The following is an 18,735-nucleotide window of genomic DNA, read 5'->3' on the forward strand; positions in this document are numbered from 1 at the left end:
TCAGGTTTAAAGTTTTGATGCACTTTCACTCTATCTCTGTTCTTACCGAATGGATTTGATTCAAACTTTAGTTGTTTCACATCATCACCCACATCATGTGACACGAGTTCATAAATCCAGTGCCAATTTTTGATGAATTATGCCCCCTTTTTACTTAGACCTTTACGTGAATTTTGATGCATTTAACTAAATCCTTTTTTACAGAAAGGATCCGATTCAAACTTAAAATACTGTGAAATCATTAATATTCGTGGGGGACTAATTTTCGTGGATTTCGTAGTCGAGCCAATCCACAAAATTTAATCCCAACGAACAAGTAAAATTCCCATTCATTTTATGTTCAAAAGTTGAAATCCACGAATTCATATCCCCACAAAATTGACGTTTTGACCAAAACCACGAAATTTCATGCCCACGAAATTAACTGATTTTACAGTAATTGTTCCACCCACATCACAAGACACAAGGTCCATTACACGGTCAATATTTCTGGAACTATGCCTCGTATTTACTAATGTTGATGCACTTTCATCAGATTACTTGATGGATTTCATTCAATCTTAAAATAGTTCTTCTACGTCATTGTCCTCATCATATGACGCAAGGTTAATAACTATAGCACAAATGTTCCATGACTTATGTCCCATTTTTCCATAGAATTTCAATAGTTTTAAGGCTTTTTTCACCATATCTTTCTTGTTACTATATGGATTTGATTCAGACTTAAAATGGTTAACCCACATCATAACCTACATTAAATGACACTAATATTTTATGAATTATGCTCTCTTTTTACATACATCAGGTTGAAGGTGTCATGCACATTTGCTCCATCTTGGTTGTAACTAAATGTATTTGATTCAAACTTAAAATAGTTGTTCAACATTATTAGTCACATAATGTAACAAATGGTGCATCTTTCTTGCAGAAATTAATATTCCATAATTATGTCCCTTTTATATTTAGAGTGTAACACTCTGTTTGACTCAAGACTAACTATTGTCCAATATTGTTATAGACATTAGAGTCATTATACACTACAGAGATAGCTCCAGCCTCTTCAGATGTGCTTTATTACACCATCCAGCATCAAAATAGTCGAGCCAACTGTCTGTTGTGACAGGTCTTGTTCTTCTGAAGAACTTGGATTTCCTGAAAAACCTGTGGTAGATAATCCTAACTGCCCTTGAAGTAAATGTTATTACATTTTCTATCTCAGTTGTAGCAGCTAGTTACCTACCTGTGGTCATAGGTATCATACCTGTTCTTGCCTTTGTGAATCTTTCTCCAACATAGGTATTGTGGTGGATGAGTAGGTTTATAAATGAATTGTTTCTTTACTTTGCGTCATCTTTCACTGAACCCATAACCTCGTAATAGGAATTAAAGTCTGTTTCTCTTGCTCCTCAAGGCAAACTATTTTAAACACTGAAACATCGGCTTTAGTCAAACATGGCAGTTGACATTATGTAAGGATAACTCGAGAGATTGAAGTGGCTCCTCCTAATACATTTGTCCAGTTTGAAATTTTATACCTCATGAGGAGTGTTTAGGATTGTTGGATGTTTGTTGTCTGTCTGTCGTCTACAGTAGATCATCTGCTAACCGTCAAGCCAGTTTCAACTGATGTTCACAGGTATGGAAATCCTCTTTCAGATTCCTTCAGATTTAGGTCATCCACTCCAAATTCTGGTTGCCCAAAAGACAAGGCAGTCTGAAAGACAGCTTAATCCCCCGCCACTGCTATGGATAGTGAAAGGGTAAACCTTTGATTTTAGCTGTGACCTTGACCTTGAACTGACATGGCTGACTCATGAATTCTGCACGTCTTGATGAGGTGATCATTTGACCAAAGTTTCATGAAAATCCTTCAAGGGATTTAGGAGATACAGAGCTGAAACCTTTGACCTTCAGTTGTGACCTTGACCTTGAGTTGACATGGCTGACTCATGAGTTCTTGATGAGGTGATCATTTGACCCAAGTTGATGAAAATCCTTCAAGGGGTTTAGGAGATACAGAGTGGACACCAAATGGAGGCTCAAACCTTCGACCCTTAGTTGTGACCTTGACCTTGAGCTGGCATGGCTGACTCATAATTTCTGCATATCGTTCTGATGAGGTAATCATTTGACCAAAGTTTTATAAAATTCCTTCAAGGGGTTTAGGAGATATAGAGCGGACACGAAATGGAAGGCTCAAACCTTTGACCTTCAGTTGTGACCTTGACCTTGAGCCGACATGACTGACTTATAAGTTCTGCACATCGCCTTGATGAGGTGATTGTTTGACCAAAGTTTGATGAAAATCCTTCAAGGGGTTTAGGAAATATAGAGCTGACACAAAATGGAAAGCTCAAACCTTTGACCCTAAGTTGTGACCTTGACCTTGAGCCGGCATGATTGACTCATGGGTTCTGCACATCCTCTTGATGAGGTGATCATTTGACCCAAGTTTTATAAAATTCCTTCAAGGGGTTTAGGAGATATAGAGCGGACACAAAATGGCAGGCTCAAACCTTCGACCTTGAGTTGTGACCTTGACCTTGAACCGACAAGGCTGACTCATGAGTTCTGCACATCGTCTTGATAAGGTGATCATTTGACCGAAGTTTCATGAAAATCCTTCAAGGGGTTTAGAAGATATGGACCGGATACGATTTTGTTACGGACGGAAGGAGGGACGGACGCAGACCATTCCTATAATCCCTCCGCCACGGCGGGGGATTTAAAAATAGCAATAACAAGTACCATCACTGTAAGCAACACGATTGGGCTTTGACACAAAAGCCTGATAGAACGAAAGTACTAAAAATACAAACGTGCATAACTTGAATGCTGCCATAGGAATAATGAATTTATATCTGAAAAAAATACCTTAATGCAGTAATATGATTTTGACCTCTGACCTCAAAAATGATCTGTGTAGTCTGTTCTGGTCCAATTTGCCTGCCAAGTTCGAAGTTTTTAAACTGAAGCGCATTCTTCAGATGTCCACTAGCAAATGATTTTTGAAGCTCAATATCACCATCATCTTGACCTACCAATCTAAAAACCTACGTAATATGTCGCTTGCCAGTCTCGACTAACCGAGCTTATAAATTGATTTTCAGCTCGAGATAACTGCAATCTTGACCTCGAGCAACCAGTCTCAAAATCACTTCGGGTATCTTATTGCCTACAAAGTTTGAAGTTTATGAACTAAAGTGTTCTTCAGTAATTGACTGGAAACTTATTTTCAGCTCAAGGTGGCCATGAACATTTGTATATATAACAAGAGTGCCAGAATGTCACAATATACGCCCGTCACAGCAAATTTCTTTACACCAGCACATGACTTGTATATGCAAATGGAATTTTAATTTTGTGGTTGTTTAGTAATTATTGTAATTCTTTTGTTTTTCTATGTCCGCAAAAAAACTCCTTACCAGGTAGAGATACCTTGAAATACTCCTAAAACTTGAAAGTAACATCTACGTTGTACCATAGAAAAGTGGTCTTGGTTTTTCCCTACAGTCAATTATAAACAAGAGAGCCATAAAGGCCCTGTATCGCTCACCTGACCTGTTGACCTAAAGATCATCAAGATTAACATTCTGACCAAGTTTTATTAAGATATGGTCATAAATGTGGCCTCTAGAGTGTTAACTAGCTTTTCCTTTGATTTGACCTGGTGACCTAGTTTTTGACCCCACATGACCCAGATTCAAACTTGACCTAAAGATCATCAAGATTAACATTCTGACCAAGCTTCATGAAGATACAGTCATAAATTTGGCCTCTAGTGTTAAAAAGCTTTTCCTTCGATTTGACATAGTGACCTACTTTTTGACCTTACCTGACCCAGATTCGGATTTGACCTATAGATCATCAAGATTAACATTCTAAACAAGTTTCATTAAGATATGGTCATAAATGTGGTCTCTACAGTGTTAACTAGCTTTTCCTTTGATTTGACCTGGTGACCTAGTTTTTGATCCTACATGACCCATATTCAATCTGAACCTTAAGATCATCATGATTAACATTCTGACCAAGTTTCATGAAGATACAGTCATAAATGTGGCCTCTACAGTATTAACAAGATTTGACCTGGTGACCTAGTTTTTGACCCCGGATGACCCAATATCGAACTTGTCTAAGATTTTATTGAGAGTAACATTCTGACCACACGGCTACTAAACGCTAGCGCCACCACCAAATTGTGGTGACAAGGAAAAGAGCTATTGACATTTCCGTGGTGCAGCTATCGCCCGTTTCTACTTGTAAACATGTGAGTAAAATTTATATTTTATCTTATATTTTTATTGATAGAACTTTTTTCGAAAATCGGAGAATGTAGTTCCGTGTAACAAAACTTTTACTAGAGGTTGGCTGTAATTTCATTAAAATATTATGCAAATTGTGGTGTCAGGAGCTTTTCTCCCGAATTTGACAGTGGCATATTTTCATATCGGCTAGTATTCAAACACCATTCCGATGATAAGACACACTGTAAAAACATACCTGCGCATGCAAATCGTGTAGAACTGAATAACACGTATTTTCATACACTAAAGAATTACGAAAAACATAGTAAAAAGTTAAAACACGACTATTTTTGAAAATGGCGCTATCACCCAAGTGGTGGCGCTATACAGTAGTGGTGGCGCTGTTGTATATGAAATTTCTACACTACACCCAAATTACGTTACTCAGCAAAATACATGTAGTAACCTGTACATGATCGCAAAATAATCTACATGTATATGGATTCAGATTGTGCATCTTAGCTGTACTGATTAATCATACTTAATCAATTGGAATTGAAAATGTACTGTACTTTTCAGAAAGACTTGTGAATGTAGGGTCTTTTGTTTACAATGCATGCAAACGACGTAAAAATACAAAGACAAGTAACTTTCAGAATCTTAATATAACAAATAAATTCTACACAAATCTTTGTTTGAAATAAAATTATCGCATAGTGCGGCAATTTTCCTTTGATCTTTGCAGCATGTTATACATAGTAACACACATTATTACTACAAAACTGTTGCGATATATATCAACACGGAAATCTCTATGGAGTTTCATAAGAAAAAAAGTGTTCCGATATATATCAGCACAGTAAAACTGTTCCGCTATATATCGGAACACTTTTTCTCTATTGAGGTCCTATCAAGGGAGTATAATTTTTTCCTTTCAAAGAAAAGATGATTTTAGCTCCAATTTACAGTTCACAGAGAAAGAATTGTCACAATCACCTACATTTATAAAGTAAAAGAATAAATAAACTAGAATATTTCAAAAACTTGATAGTTACTGCCAAATTCAGAAATACATGAAATATATGAAATTCTGAGATTTCTCAAATGTTTCTTTTTCTTTGATTTTTTACAAACAAAACAACAAGTTTTACAATATGTCTGGCCAATGAAATGCAAAGACTTAAAACCAATGCACAAATTTGTTGGGTACTTTTATCTGGGGAACACATTTTCTAAAACAGAAGTTTTAGTGTTTCAGTCAGCGAGGCGCAGAAAGGGAATCAAAATAGTAAAAATAATAATAAACAAATTTAAATGAAAATAATATATCAATTTTAATGATAAACTATGCGATAAAACAGTTATAATATGTAATGCTCGTGTGTTACCAGGATATATCAGAGCTAGGGGTACATCTCGTTATTTTTCTCTTCACATATCTGTCTCGGCCTACCGGCCTCGACGATATGTGCAGAGAAAAATACCCTCGATGTACCCCTAGCTCTGATATATCCTGGTAACACACTCACACATACTATAACTATTACGTATTGCTACTATTTTTCATGACCTGAATTTAAGGTATAGAGCTTAAAAAACAACACACAATCATAGAAAAAAGTTGTCTTAGTTGAAAATTAATCAGCATGTAAACACATGATATTACTTTACGAACAAGTTCGTATATGTATATATTTGAATTACTTAAAGGCTAGAAAGTCATTCACAGTAAACGTTTAAAAACGTCATTACTTTTCAAGAACTGTTGACACATGTTTGTTTTGTATGCTTTGCTACTGGAAAGGTAATTTCATAACAAGGTAAACAACTTTATCAGCAATTTTTACTTTTTTCTTACAGAATGGCATCATTAAAGGGAGACCTTTTTCTAAGAGTTCTAAAATATCGGAAAAAGTGTTCCTTTGAAAATGAATGCTTGTACTTAAAGTCGGGCAAGTTTGATCCCCAAATGAAGCCATTTTGTTCCACCCATATTTGCCTGTTTTCCTGTTTGAAGTTTTACTCTTCAGACTATTTGGATGTATTGTACAAAATGGAACATTTTCATTTAAAAGTGATTTCTAGCTGTTCAAATGTGATGACCCCTGAATCAGGTCGGTATTGAGTAGACATCTTAAAAACACCGTTACATGCGCTAAAAGTTCTTATTTGCTTCATTTCTTAGAACTTATCTTTTGAAGAATGCAGGTAATGTAGTTTGACTTCTGTCAGGTTATTAGCTCCATGTACACAAAGTGACAGGTGACGTTTTTGTGATCGCCTGGTTGTCGTCGTCCAGTCCGTAAACATTTTACTTTGACCACTCTAGAGGTCATATTTTTCATTTGTCTTGGATGAATGTTGTCAAATGTTACATCTTGATGATATCTAGGTCAATTCTAAATGGTCATGTGCATCAAAAACTAGCGTCTTAGGTCTAAAAATAGAAAACACCTTTGACCGTCATATTGAGGCCATTATATTTCAAAAGATCTTCATGAAATGATGTGTACAAAATGTTCACCTTAGAAGATATCTAGGTCATGTTCAGAAACCCTGGATCACGGTGGGTCAAAAATAGGTCAAAGTCTAAAAAAAAAAACCGTTGTGACCATCTCTAAGAGGCTAATTTTTCACTGAGATACTTCATGAAATAATGGTACAGAAGTTTTATCTGATGATATCTAGTCAATGTCAAAACTGGGTCAGCTTGGGTCAAAACTAGGTCATCGTCGTCCTAAAATTGAAACTTGTGACCACTCTAGAGGCACATTTTCAATGCATCTTATGAAAATTGGTCAGAATGTTCATCTTGATGATATCTAGGTCAAGTTCGAAATGGGTCACGTGGTTAAAAACTAGGTCAGTAGATCTAAAAATAGAAAAACCTTGTGACCTCTCTAGAGGCCTATTTTCAGAGATCTTCATGAAATTGGTCAGAATGTTCACCTTGATGATATCTAGGTCAAGTTCGAAACTGGGTCACTGTGGGGTCAAAAACTAGGTCAATAGATCTAAAAATAGAAAAACCTTGTGACCTCTCTAGGGCCATATTTTCAATGGATCTTCATGAAAATTGGTCAGAATGTTCACCTTGATGATATCTAGGTCAAGTTTGAAACTTGGGTCAACTGCGGTCAAAAATAGGTCATAGGTCTAAAATATAAAAAATCTTTTGACCTCTCTAGAGGCCATATTTCTCAATGGATCTTCATGAAAATTGTTGCAATGTTCACTTGATGATATCTAGGTCAGTTTCGAAACTGGGTCACATGCGGTCAAAAACTAGGTCAGTAGGTCTAAAAATAGAAAAACCTTGTGACCTCTCTAGAGGCCATATTTTTCATGAGATCTTCATGAATATTGGTCAGAATGTTCATCTTGATGATATCTAAGTCAGATTCGAAACTGGGTCACGTGGGGTCAAAAACTAGGTCAGTAGGTCTAAAAATAGAAAAACCTTTAGACCTCTCTAGAGGCCATATTTCTCAATGGATCTTCATGAAAATTGGTGAGAATGTTCAGCTTGATGATATCTAGGTCAGGTTCGTAACTGGGTCATGTGCGGTCAAAAACTAGGTCAGTAGGTCGAAAAATAGAAAAACCTTGTGACCTCTCTAGAGGCCATATTTTTCAGGAGATCTTCATGAAAATTGGTGAGAATGTTCACCTTGATGATATCTAGGTCAAGTTTAAAAGTGGGTCACGTGCCTTCAAAAACAAGGTCATTAGGTCAAATAATAGAAAAACCTTGTGACCTCTCTAGAGGCCATATTTTTCAATGGATCTTCATGAAAATTGGTCAGAATTTTTTATCTTGATGATATCTAGGTCACATGTGCTCAAAAACTAGGTCACTATGTCAAATAATAGAAATAACGATGTCATACTCAGTTGAACACTGGGTCATGTGGAGATAGGTGAGCGATTCAGGACCATCATGGTCCTCTTGTTTTTGAATGAAGTGAGCAAATTTCGAAACAGACCCACAGGATTCGACCTTAATTTTTCAATGCTGTAGTTTGAATTCTGTCTCATTAAATCTGTTTACTTGAGGCACCCTAGAAAAAATATTTAACGTTTTATTTTGTTTTATAATTGTTTAACAATAGTTTGATGTTTCTTTTATCAAAAGTAATGTTGTAATGAATTCTCAGCAAACGTTTGAGATAGTGGCCATCACACTGAAATTTGTCTTTACTTGAGCTTGAGGAAATTCCATAAGTTATACAAAATTTACAAAAACAAGAGGACCATGATGGTCCTGAATCGCTCACCTATCCCCACATGACCCAGTGTTGAACTGAGTATGACGTCGTTATTTCTATTATTTGACATAGTGACCTAGTTTTTGAGCACATGTGACCTAGATATCATCAAGATAAAAAATTCTGACCAATTTTCATGAAGATCCATTGAAAAATATGGCTTCAAGAGAGGTCACAAGGTTTTTCTATTACTTGACCTAATGACCTAGTTTTTGAAGGCACGTGACCCACTTTTAAACTTGACCTAGATATCATCAAGGTGAACATTCTCACCAATTTTCATGAAGATCTTGTGAAAAATATGGCCTCTAGAGAGGTCACAAGGTTTTTCTATTTTTCGACCTACTGACCTAGTTTTTGATCGCACATGACCCAGTTACGAACCTGACCTAGATATCATCAAGGTGAACATTCTCACCAGTTTTCATGAAGATCTATTGAGAAATATGGCCTCTAGAGAGGTCACAAGGTTTTTCTATTTTTAGACCTACTGACCTAGTTTTTGACCCCACGTGACCCAGTTTCGAACCTGACCTAGATATCATCAAGGTGAACATTCTGACCAATATTCATGAAGATCTCATGAAAAATATGGCCTCTAGAGAGGTCACACGTTTTTTCTATTTTTAGATCTACTGACCTAGTTTTTAACCCCACGTGACCCAGTTTCGAACTTGATCTAGACATCATCAAGGTAAACATTCTGAACAATTTTCCTGAAGATCCATTGAAAAATATGGCCTCTAGAGAGGTCACAAGGTTTTTCTATTTTTAGACCTACTGCCCTAGTTTTTGACCGCACGTGACCCAGTTTCGAACTTGACCTAGACATCATCAAGGTGAACATTCTGACCAATTTTCATGAAGATCCATTGAGAAATATGGCCTCTAGAGAGGTCACAAGGTTTTTCTATTTTTAGACCTACTGGCCTAGTTTTTGATCCCACATGACCCAGTATCGAACTTGACCTAGATATCATCAAGGTGAACATTCTGACCAATATTCATGAAGATCTCATGAAAAATATGGCCTCTAGAGAGGTCACAAGGTTTTTCTATTTTAAGATCTATTGACCTAGTTTTTACCCCCACGTGACCCAGTTTCGAACTTGACCTAGATATCATCAAGCTGAACATTCTGACCAATTTTCATGAAGATCCATTGAGAAATATGGCCTCTAGAGAGGTCACAAGGTTTTTCTATTTTTAGACCTAATGACCTAGTTTTTGACCCCATGTGACCCAGTTTCGAACTTGACCTAGATATCATCAAGGTGAACATTCTGACCAATATTAATGAAGATCTCATGAAAAATATGGCCTTTAGAGAGGTCACAAGGTTTTTCTATTTTTAGACCTACTGACCTAGTTTTTGACCCCACGTGACCCAGTTTCGAACTTGACCTAGATATCATCAAGATGAACATTCTGACCAATTTTCATGAAGATCTTGTGAAATATATGGCCTCTAGAGAGGTCACAAGGTTTTTTCTATTTTTAGACGTACTGACCTAGTTTTTGATGGCACGTGACCCAGTTTCGAACTTGACCTAGATATCATCAAGCTGAACATTCTGACCAAATTTCATAAAGATCCCATGAAAAATGTGACCTCTAGAGTGGTCACAAGCAAAAGTTTACGGACGCACGGACGACGCGCGATCACAAAAGCTCACCTTGTCACTTTGTGACAGGTGAGCTAAAAACGGCACGGTAAAAGTTGTTTAAAATTTGCAACACAGTGCGAAACATGGCCAACTTTAAGAATATACCAAGCAAATGCCATTTTTAAACATTACTGTTAGGGGCCCAATACCTTAATAACATGATTCCTTGCAGGAATATTATCAGTTAGAGAATGTTGGTGTTTATTCTGTTCTGGATGCGTCAGCAGTTTGTATTACTGAATGCCGTAACAGCGCCACCACTACTGTTTAGCGCCATCACTAGTTATAGCGCCACCACTTTTAAAAATCCTGCAATATTTCTTCTAACCAGAGATTCTATTATTCATGGTGTGTGCCTATTAAGTTATTTATCATTTCTACACCATTTGCATGCGCAGTTATGTTCTTACAGTGTCCATTAATCGGAATGGTGTTCGAATACTGGCCGATATGAAAATGTGCCACTGTCAGATTCGGGATAAAAGCTCCTGACACCACAATTTGCACAATATTTTAATGAAATCACAGCCAACCGCTAGTTAAAGTGTTGTTACACGGAACTACATTCTCCGATTTTTGAAAAAAGTTCTATCAATAAAAATATAAGATAAAATATAAATTTTACTCACGTGTTTACATTTTCGAACGGGCGATAGCTGCACCACGGAAATGTCGATACCTCTTTTCCTTATCACCACAATTTGGTGGTGGGGCTAGCGTTTAGTAGCCATGTGACCAAGTTTCATTAAAATTTGGCCAAAATTGTGACCTCTAGTGTTAACAAGCTTTTTCTTTGATTTGACCTGGTGACCTAGTTTTTGACCCCAGATGACCCAATATCATATTCGTCCAAGATTTCATTGAGGATAACATTCTGACCAAGTTTCATGAAGATTGGGGCAAAATTGTGACTTCTAGAGTGTTAACAAGCTTTTCCTTTGATATGACCTGGTGACCTAGTTTTTTACCCAAAATGACCCAATATCAAACTCATCCAAGGTTTTGTTTGAGGGTAACTTTCCGACCAAGTTTCATTAAGATTGGGCCAAAATTGTGACCTGTAGTGTTAAGAAGCTTTTCTTTTTATTTGACCTGGTGACCTAGTTTTTGACCCCAGATGACCCAATATCAAACTTGTCCAAGATTATATTGAGGGTAACATTCTGACCAAGTTTCATGAAGATTGGGGCAAAATTGTGACTTCTAGAGTGTTAACAAGCTTTTCCTTTGATTTGACCTGGTGACCTAGTTTTTGAACCCAGATGACCAAATATCAAACTCGTCCAAGATTTTATTGAGGGTAACATTCTGACCAAGTTTCATCAAGATTAGGCCAAAATTGTGACCTATAGTGTTAACAGTCAAATTGTTGACAACGACGGACGACTGACACAGGGCGATCACAAAAGCTCACCTTGAGCACTTCGTGCTTAAAAGTTACAATATAAGTACAGTCAAACCTGTGAACAAAGACCACTCCTTGGAACAAACAAAAGTGGTCTTTGTTCAAAGGTGGTCTTTATTTGGGGGGAAGGGTCACTTCTCAGTTAGCCATTAGCATGCTGATAAAAAGTATTTTACAGCTTCTTGCTTTCTTTATATTCTATATATTAATTCGGCCAGTGCAAACTTACAAATTTTCAATCGGGCAGTAATTATTATGTTTGCTATAATGCGAAAGTCGTGAAAATTCGGTGGATTTCAAATATTTTCATGCCGGAACGGTCCAGCTTGGTCGTTATTGGGGGGCAAATATGACACCTGGGAATGAATTAGGCCGGTCGCTGGTCGCGGTTGCCAGATGGTTGCTATTCACGGCCTTTTTACGAGCACTTTTCTACGGGGGGACCAAAGGCCGGTTGTTGTCGACAGGTGGTCGCTATTCACGGGTGGTCGCTAGCACAAGTTTGACTGTAAGTTAATCTAAAAAGAACCGCCCACCACCCCACCCACACACCCCCAAAGTCCACACAAAAATCCTTACTAGATAGGGATAGGTCAAAAAACACCACAAAATTAGATGTAACATACATGTTGTACTACAAAAGTGGTCTCAATTTTTCCCTACGACTAGTAATGAAAAAGTTACAATATAAGCTATTTGTAGTAACAACAAAGGGAAGTAAATCTAAAGGGACCTGCGCATGACACTACGTCTCATGATGGTGTACAATTGTGCCAAATTACATCAAAATCCCTCCATGCATGAAGAAGAAATGCTCCGGAAAAAGTCATTCTTGTATATGACCTTAGGCCTGGTTCTTGCGCACGACACTCTGTCTCGTGGTGGTGAACATTTGTGCCAAATTATATCAAAATCCCTCCATGCATGAAGAAGAAATGCTCCGGACAAAGTTTTCATTCTTGTATCCTTTGACCTCTAAGTATGACCGTGACCATAGACCTAGGGACCTGGTTCTTGCGCATGACATTCCGTCTCATGTTGGTGTACAATTGTGCCAAGTTACATCAAAATCCCTCCATGCGTGAAGATTAAAATGCTCCAGACAAAGTTTTTATTCTTGTATCCTTTGACCTCTAAGTGTGACCTTGACCTTAGACCTAGTTCCTGCGGATGACACTCTGTCTCATGATGGCGAACAATTTTGCCAAGTTACATCAAAATCCCTCCATGCATGAAGAAGATATGCTCCAGATGAAGTCATTCTTGAATTTGACCTTTGACCTCAGTGTCACCTTGACCTTAGACCCAAGGACCTGGTTCTTACGCATGACACCCCGTCTCATGATGGTGAATAATTGTGCAAAGTTTCATCAAAATCCCTCCATGCATGAAGAAGATATGCTCCGGACAAAGTCTGTGGACGCCACCCATCAGGGGTGTTCCCATAATACGTCCCGTTTTTAAACAGGCGTATAAAAACCTGTAGTTGTTTTCATATGTCATTCTTGTATCTGACCTTTGGCCTCTATGTGTGACCTGGACCTTCTGCCTAGGGACCAGGTTCTTGCGCATGACACTCCGTCTCATTGTGGTAAACATTTGTGCCAAGTAATATTCAAATCCTGTTTTGCATGACAAAGTTATACACTGTACAGGAAAACTGTCCCATTGACATTTGATCTCAAAGTGTGACCTTGACCTTTAAGCTAGGGTTCCGGGTGTTGTGCATGACACGTCCCCTCATCATGGGGAACATTTATGCCAAGTGATATTAAAATCTCTTCTCTTGATGGATGACAGAGTTCTGGGCCGGACAGGAAAAAAACCCTATTGACCTTTACCTCCAATTGTGACCTTGACCTTTGAGCTAGGGGTCCGTGTTTTGCGCATGACACATTGTCTCATCATGGGGAACATTTGTGCCAAGTAATATCAAAATACCTTCATGGATGGTAGAGTTATGGACAATTCTGCAAGCTTAAAAAAGCCTTGGTTTTTGATATCTACAAATCTTACATCGTAAAATGTCAGATAGCCGGTCAGCTCAGTTGGTAGGGCACTTGCTCAGTAAGCGAGGGGTCCCGGGTTCGAGCCCTGGACTGACTGCAAATTTTTCTTACTCTTTGACATTCGAACAAGTCGTCTGATTGGTTCAAATAACAAGAGGACCATGATGGTCCTGTATTGCTCACCTGTTCCCACATGACCCAGTTTTGAGTAAGATGTCGTATTTTCTAATATTTGACATAGTGACCTAGTTTTTGAGCTAATGTGATCCAGTTTTGAACTTACCCTAGATATCATCAAGATAAAAATTCTGACCAATTTTCATGAAGATCCATTGAAAAATATGGCCTCTAGAGAGGTCGCAAGGTTTTTCTATTATTTGACCTATTGACCAAGTTTTTTAAGGTATGTGACCCTGTTTTGAATTTGATCTAGATATCATCAAAGTGAACATTCTCACTAATTTTCATGAAGATCTCATGAAAAATATGGCCTCTAGAGAGGTCGCAAAGTTTTTCTATTTTTATACCTACTGGCCTAGTTTTTGACCGCATATGACCCAGTTTCGAACTTGACCTAGATATCATCACGATAAACATTCTGACCAACTTTCATTAAGATCCCACGAAAAATGTGACCTCTAGAGTAGACACAAGCAAAAGTTGACGCACGGATGACGGACGCTGCGCGATCACAAAAGCTCACCTTGTCACTATGTGACAGGTGAGCTAAAAATAGATTTGCGAAAAACAAAAATAGCAATACTGGAAATCCAAAATATACAAAAGACGAATGTGAATGGGTCATTCTCAATCTTCGTTTAGAAGATCAAGTACTTCAGTCAGATTGGGGTAGGGAATTTTCACATGACATGTTGTCTCATCATGGGGAACATTTGTACGAAGTGATATTAAAATCCCGTAATGAATGACAAGAGTTATGGACCGGACAGGAGACAGACCCTGTTCATGCCATGTTAACATCTGACTGCCAAGTGTGACCTTGACATTTGAGTTAGTGGTCTGTAAGTTGTACATTTGTGCCAAATAATATTAAAATCCCTTCAATGCTTCATGGATGGCAGAGTTATGGACCGGACAGGAAAAAAGCCCCCTTGACCTTCGTGACCTAGACCTTTAAGCTAGGGGTCCGGGTTTTGCGCATGACACATCATCTCATGGGGAACATTTGTGCCAAGTAATATTAAAAACCATTCATGGATGATGGACCAGACACGAAATTGCGGACGGACGGATGGAATGACAGACGGAAAAGCGCATTCCTATAGTTCCCCGAAACTGGTTTGCAACCAGTAGGGGACTAATAAGTAAATGATAAACAAGGTGTTCAACAGTGCGTGAAACATCCTGCTTACACCAAACAAGTTACTTGAATTGATAAAAGCAGATTTTTTCTTTGCATGATTCAAGCGCTAAAACACCATGCAACCAGTAGCATGCTGAAAAGTAAACAATATCTTTAATTTCAATTTTTATTTTTGCCTTTTTGGCATCAAAAAGTAAAACATATAAAACTTATAAAAATCTTCAACTTTAACATAAAACAAGTAGAGACGGTGGTTCAAGTGATTAAAACATTTCCGTGGAACCAGTAACAAGAAGTTAAAATGCATCCAAGATAAAAATATCATCCAACACTTTTAACAAAATGCTAATGGCTCCAGGGTTTGACAACCAATGGCACATCTGGTTTTCTTCATGTTACACAACAACGGCCAACATGAAGACAGGCAAGTATCACAGTTGTAAAATGGTTATGAAAGACTTGTAGGAACAATCACAGATAATTAACTAGACCATGTCACATACACTCACAGACAGAAATTCCCTACTATCACAGATCTTTATAATGCTGTACAAATGGAAAATTTCTGACCAATCCTGTAAGAATGTAATACTGCAAGCTTGTCATCTGAAGAGGTATTACATTCTACAACCAACAACACCCGAGGACAGAATATAGGTCAACCTATCATATGGATAACCTAATTCCTGTCCAACATATACTGCATGGACAAGCTAACCGCTGAAATCCTACAAACCTAAGGAATCACCAGTTTGATACTGCTGCGTACAAGCCTCAAAGACAAAATGCTACTTTTTGTTGTTCTGTTTTTTTGTCTGAATACTACCTGCTGTCTTGCTATACCTGATGTCCACAGACCTTAACCTGATGCAGAATACTGTAAATGTGTCTGAACCAGACTAAATGTGCTGCAAAGTGAAGATAGATAACTTCCAGCACATATATTTCCATGGTTATCAATGTTTTATGTTGTTAAACCCACTCTCCATTTAATGCTCCAACTAATGATATTGGTCCCAATGATTGAATGAAAACAATGAATTTATGAGCCTGAGCAAAGATTGGCACATACTAACTTCGACTAGAAGTAAGCAAATCACTCATGTACTTGCTTATTTAACAACTTCTCCACTACTATTTCTGGGGTCCCTACCCTCATCTCATGATTATCTTTCCCTGGAGACCCCCATGTTTCCATGGAAAACCCTACCTTTCCTTGGAGAACCCCATTTTTACATGAAGACTCCCCACCCCTATTCTATGTAGAACCCCACCTTTCCGGCGGGAGCCCCAAATTTCTGTGGAGAACCTCGCCCTTCCCTGAGATTCAATTAAGTCTTTCAGTGCCTTGAAGGCAACTTTAGCACCATTATTACAAATGTATACTTTGGTAAGTCATGTACACCACTGTGTTAGCAAGCAAAGTGCACTGGCCTTTGTTTCCTGTTTTTACAGGTATAGTTTCAAAATGCCCCATCTATTGTCACATAATATTGTCGTCATATTTCACATTACAGCATTTTCAGTTTTTCACTAACTCTCAAGTCTTTTCAATGGTGTACATGCTTACTCTATAGCACCAGATTTATTTGTGTCCATGATTGTTTTATTTCTATCACACAAAACATCAACCTCTTCCGTTTTAATGTCCATTTAAGAATTGCGGAATTTTTTTTTTAATTGGTTCTTTATCTTTGTTCTTTTATCTTTCACTGTCGACATAATCCACTGCTAGCCACAAGTGTAAACTCTTATTTGTGGTATGTCACCACTTTAGTGAAGTATACTGAAATTCAGTCTTATCCATTTTTCTGGATTTTTTTTTGAATTGCATGAACCATGATTCTGTAAGAGCTTATTCCAATCATGTCACCGAGTTTAAAAAAACTTCCAATCATATTTAATATCCTGGATTTCTCTGTAATGTTCCTTTCCCCTTCTATTCACTTTCATTGAAATCGTGTTTCCATATTTCTAAAACTACAGTAATAACAGCTGAAACAGAACTTATTTACACGCCAAAATGGCTTCCACTATTTACAAGGCAAAGGTCACTATCCTTTTGTAGTCTGTGTAAAAAGAGCACATTTCCAAGTAGCACTTTCTGTGTAGCTTGGTCTAAAAACAACTAGTTACAGCATGTTAGGTTTGTGCAAGTAATCTCAATGATTTAAAGATGAAGTAAAAATCAACGAAGGAACAGCGAACAACACTCCTAAACATTCCTATACTGTCCTGGTAAAAAGATGACCTTCATGTGATTCATGTTTTTCATCATCGTCCATTTCTATGGCATCAATCATTCCTTAATCCCAACTTTCCTCATCCTCAGTAGTACCGAAGGCTGAGCTGCCTCCGCCTCCCATTCCCCCACTAAATCCACCTCCGAATCCACCTCCAAATGTTGGATTCTCGCCTTCATCACGTGTCTGAAAGAACAGTACAGATAAATTAAGTGCTACTTCAGATCCAGATCAATGCTATTTTAGTTCATCAGGGCTCCAGATAATTTTTTTGGCCTATGAGTATTTACTCAGCATATTTTTTGTGAATGAGTAAAATGGTAAAATCTGAAACTGACTGTATATTATGTTATTTTTTTTAATACAGTTAGATCTATGAATGTAAAATTTACCTTAGATTAATTCCCCTTCCACCTAATGTCCCTACTATACTGACATGTTTACAGCGTATTTATTTTTAGACAGCATTTGTAACTTTCCATTCTATCATTATTCCCTTTTCTGCGAAATTCACATGCTATTGATTGTATTATAGTACACAGACGGTGATGCAATCACTGTCTGTTGCTCATCTCTATTTGTAAATGAGATTACCGATCCACCCACGCAGTCCATACCTATGTTCCGTTTCAAATATGTCATTTACAAATTTATTAATGATACAGTAGGGCATTTACCCCTTTCCCCCTTGCTCCACTAACAAAACAATTATGCTGTTAATCATTTATCAAAAGGTACCATGTCATGTGAAAATTTATTTACATGTGAACATTGTATATGTATACTCTTATGTTATGTTACATGTAACTAGAGTTAATAAAGTGATTGTTATGTTACGTTATGACTAGGTGTAAATTTACTCTGAAAATTTATGAATGTGAAGAAAACAGAAATCAGTTTTATAACATATTTATTGGGTACATAACACCCATGAATTTGTTTGCAGTTCAGTTTCAATTAAATATTCAAGTTTTTGCTTCTTTTTTCTCCCTTGGCATGCTTTGGCTTCACACTCGCTACTGAAACCAATATTCAATATACACCTTAAGCTATGTTTTAGGGATCATTTTTGTTGTTTTAAAAATGCATAGTGTTTATTCACTTTTACATTCATAGAAAGCGACATTTTTGTTCTTTACTTCGCACTGGAAGTTGACATTTTAAATTGACACAGCTTTAAAATACACTACCGTACCTCCAATATTAATTCCCAACTATTTGATTTACCCACACATTGAGTGTATCATGTAGTTGAGCCACACCATGAGAAAACCAACATAGTGCATTTGCGACCAGCATGGATCCAGACCAGCCTACACATCCACGCAGTCTGGTATGGATCCAAGCTGGACGCAAATGCAATATGTTGGTTTTCTCGTTGTGCGGCTCAGTTTAACCTAGGTTTATTGAGTACCATTTAATGCATGTGTACGTTCAATGTGGGAGAATTAATGCCTACCGTGCTCTGTTACATAAAGCATCCAGACGATTCAGATTTTGTTTACGCTAGTAAAAAGTCACTGTGTGTGTTTCTATAATTTCATATACGTTTTTATACGCTTAAAAATTATC

At 37.5% G+C, this 18,735-nt stretch overlaps 1 protein-coding gene across 4 annotated transcripts in view; it reads right to left on the reverse strand.

The window, feature by feature from the left end:
- Positions 1-15,074: 15,074 nt before the first annotated feature.
- The window catches only part of LOC128555684 (uncharacterized), a 48,681-nt gene continuing 45,020 nt past the window's right edge, over positions 15,075-18,735 (reverse strand). For all 4 annotated transcript variants that reach the window (XM_053538780.1, XM_053538779.1, XM_053538778.1 and 1 more), the window contains one exon: positions 15,075-17,349. In XM_053538780.1, coding sequence (XP_053394755.1) covers positions 17,227-17,349 — 123 coding nt within the window. In that variant the 3' untranslated portion in view covers positions 15,075-17,226. The remainder of the gene's footprint in view (positions 17,350-18,735) is intronic.

Source organism: Mercenaria mercenaria, chromosome 3 (assembly GCF_021730395.1).
Source record: "Mercenaria mercenaria strain notata chromosome 3, MADL_Memer_1, whole genome shotgun sequence".
Classification (NCBI taxonomy): domain Eukaryota; kingdom Metazoa; phylum Mollusca; class Bivalvia; order Venerida; family Veneridae; genus Mercenaria; species Mercenaria mercenaria.